This window comes from Schistocerca serialis, chromosome 1 (genome assembly GCF_023864345.2).
Source record: "Schistocerca serialis cubense isolate TAMUIC-IGC-003099 chromosome 1, iqSchSeri2.2, whole genome shotgun sequence".
NCBI classification, from domain to species: domain Eukaryota; kingdom Metazoa; phylum Arthropoda; class Insecta; order Orthoptera; family Acrididae; genus Schistocerca; species Schistocerca serialis.
Genome location: NC_064638.1, coordinates 360,713,528 through 360,716,954, shown reverse-complemented (window position 1 = coordinate 360,716,954; position 3,427 = coordinate 360,713,528). Strand labels below are relative to the sequence as shown.

Below are 3,427 nucleotides of genomic sequence, written 5' to 3'. Positions count from 1 at the left end.
ACAGTTATTATGAATTTTTTATGTACATTCATGAACTACTGTATACTGTTGCTAGTTTCTTAAAGGTCGATTCACACCTGATGGAATGGAAGAGTACAGAACAAGTTGTCAATACGTTCTACAGCGCATTTCAAATAACAATATTTACACAGGTCATCCACAGATAACGAGACAAGATGGAACAGGATGTCAAGCTCAAGTGTTGCTGGAAGGAACTTTTGACACTGACGTTGGTGGGGTGGGAATCATGTCGTCGTCTGTTAAGATCGGAAGTTAATCTATTTTCGCCATGTTCACTCATGTCATAGTACAGGATTTAGTTGTTATGATTCTTGTTAGATTGTATTATTTTGGTTCATTTTTGTGACAAACTGCTAATGTTCCTTGATGATTTGGATAGTTTCTCCACATAATGCTTTTCCAACAGAGTCCAAACATCTGAAAGCGAAAAATTATTTATGTTTTACAATGAGACATCTGGATTCAGCTGGAGGGTCATAGGCTCTTAAGGCTAAGTGAAGTAACGCTGTGCTGATGATTCCTCTGATTTGAACTCTACACTATTTGACGTTGATGTTGCCTTCACTTCTGATCCGATTCGTTAACTTTAAAGCCGTGTTCACACAGGAAACTAATTTGACGCCACAGCTTGTGGCCTTCTGTAGCGGCAGTGTGAGTCTGTCGTTCAACAGGACGTCACAAATTCTACGTAGGTGCATGGCTTTCAGTGAGGCGTCAACTGAAAACATATGGGTAGGCATTAATGTTACAGTGACGCTATGGTATTAGAGCTGTGTCAAAAGTTAAACGCTTGAAAGTGAACCTAAACGTTTTACTCGAAAATATATATTCCTGCAGGGATAAATCAGGGGCCACAAACGCATTTAAAATGAAATAACACGCAAAGACGAAAATGCTGTCAGCTGTTGCGAAGTAACCAATAGCTGGCATGTAAATATCATCTGCAGAGACGACTGTCTTCCACGCACGCGCGCACGCCCGCACGCACACGCACACATACACACACACACACACACACACACACACACACACACACACACACACACAAACACACTGCTTCAGAAATTATACATAGGTTTTCGCAGCTCCAGAAGTTGCGTAAGGGTACCTGCCGACCACTGTTTTTTACTTTTTCGGTATTAAATGAAAACACACTGAAATCAAATGGAACACACTAGCAATTACTCCACGAGGACAGCAACAGAATGCTCGTGTTTTGAAATACAACCACCAGAGACCAGTGGTGGAAGAAAAGTGGTGTAACGATGCATAACGGAATTGAAAGTTTTATATGGCATGCCAAAAGTTACATCTCTTAAGTTGTGCCATTTAAAACTGGGAGTACACTAATGTAACTGCGGTATGACGCTAGCGTGTGTACCTTGTACTTAAGTTCAAAAATGGCCCTAGAACTTAGAACTACTTAAACCTAACCAACTTATGGACATCACACACATCCATGCCCGACGCAGGATTCGAACCTGCGACCGTAGCGGTCGCGCGGTTCCCGACTGAAGCGCCTAGAACCGCACGGGCCCCCCGGCCGGCTGCTCTTAAGTAATCGACCTTAATGGAAGATGCGGAAGCAGTGTTTTACGAATTTCAAAAGTTTCACTGAGTTTCTGAAATTTGGGTATCTATTTTTTACGTAGTTGTTTCGAAATGATCTTGTCATTTAATTCTAGGAAACGAACAGTTATCTCTGTAGCCATGCTGTGGGGCCATTTTTATAGTCAAAGACTACATTGTGATCTTTTATTAATGATAAATAAATTACAAGTAACAGCGATGTAATTTTATGAAGTAACTTACAAAGATTTTTTGTTACTATAATTTACAGCTGTGATGTAGTGTTTGATTTTATGAGCGTCCTTTCTAGAGTGTTTTCATATTAGTATTTCATGCTGCTTAGTAAATCAAGAATGAAGTTTTCGTTTACAAGTTATTTCTCATAGTTTACTAAAAATTCATATCATGGGTCTTGATGTTACATGTAAAACATCTTTGGTGGACGTCTCATCTTCATTATTAGTGTCATCTTTGAAACACCGTAAAGTTGGCAACGCCAGATTTCCTTTCTGATGTAGGAGCCTAGCGTGTGGAAGGATCTCCATATTTCTGTTGCTGTTTGGCTCCACGTGGCTGCGATTTAAGGAGGTACAGTTCATTATATCATTTCATCATGGGATTTGTGAAAGTAGTGAAGAATAAGCAGTACTTTAAACGTTATCAAGTGAAGTTTAAAAGGCGTCGCGAGGGAAAGACTGATTACCGCGCTAGGCTTCGCCTTACAACTCAGGTGAAGAACAAGTACAACACGCCGAAATATCGCCTGATCGTTCGTTTTTCCAACAGAGATATTACCTGTCAAGTGGCGTATTCAAGAATTGAAGGTGATATGATTCTTTGTTCTGCATACAGCCACGAATTGCCAGAGTATGGAGTTAAAGTTGGGCTGACCAACTATGCAGCTGCTTACTGCACCGGCCTACTTCTAGCTAGAAGATTGCTAAAGAAACTTGGTTTGGATCAACTTTATGTCGGCTGCACAGAAGTTACCGGAGAGGAATACAACGTTGAAGCGGTGGAAGATGGGCCGGGCGCATTTCGATGTTACTTAGATGTGGGGTTAATCCGCACAACTACTGGAGCTCGTGTGTTTGGTGCTATGAAGGGAGCTGTGGACGGTGGTTTGAATATACCTCACAGCACCAAAAGATTCCCAGGTTACAACCCCGAGGATAAGGAATTTGATGCTGAGACTCATCGAAAACACATCTTTGGCCTGCATGTGGCTGATTACATGCGACAGCTGGCGGAAGAAGATGATGAGGCGTACAAGAGACAATTTTCCCAATATATCAAACTGGGCATTGATCCAGATAGTATTGAGGGAATATATAAAACGGCGCATGCAAATATCCGTGCTAATCCAGATCGAAAGAAGAAAGAAAAAGATGCTGCAGCTATTACCAAGAAGAGGTGGGGCCGTGCCAAGCTGTCCCTTGCTGAGAGGAAGAACAGGATCGCCCAGAAGAAGGAGTCGTTCAAGAAGAAGCTGGAGGCGGGTGAAGTTGCAGAATAAGTTTTTTGTATTGTAAAATTTGAGATCAGGCAAGGAAATAAATTGTAAAACCGTATGTTTTGTATATTTATTAGGCGAGTTTTGTCATTAGCCTTGTGAATAATACCTGATCTCACATGTCAGTTGTTAAGTATCAATATATATTTTATGATATTCATTGTTTTTATCATTTTTCAGCATGGTTAATGTGAAAGCTCGCCTTCATTCCTTCCAACCACATCTCTTCCCATTATTTTTCCTGTATGAATTCTGAAAGTTACAGGCTAATCATATGGTTCCTGATACTTCATTGCATCAGTCTTCAGAGCTACCCAGAGCCAC

General features: G+C 41.0%; 1 protein-coding gene across 1 annotated transcript; it reads left to right on the top strand.

Moving 5' to 3' along the window:
* The first annotated feature begins 2,076 nt into the window (after positions 1–2,076).
* LOC126470312 (uncharacterized) lies at positions 2,077–3,161 on the top strand. The gene has a single exon (XM_050098089.1). It carries the CDS (start codon positions 2,204–2,206, stop codon positions 3,104–3,106), a length of 903 nt encoding a protein of 300 aa, XP_049954046.1. The 5' UTR covers positions 2,077–2,203; the 3' UTR covers positions 3,107–3,161.
* The last annotated feature ends 266 nt before the right edge of the window (positions 3,162–3,427 follow it).

Coding starts and splice junctions, on each gene's coding strand:
- LOC126470312 (XM_050098089.1), top strand. CDS start 2,204: ATGGGATTTGTGAAAGTAGTGAAGAATAAGCAGTACTTTAAACGTTAT.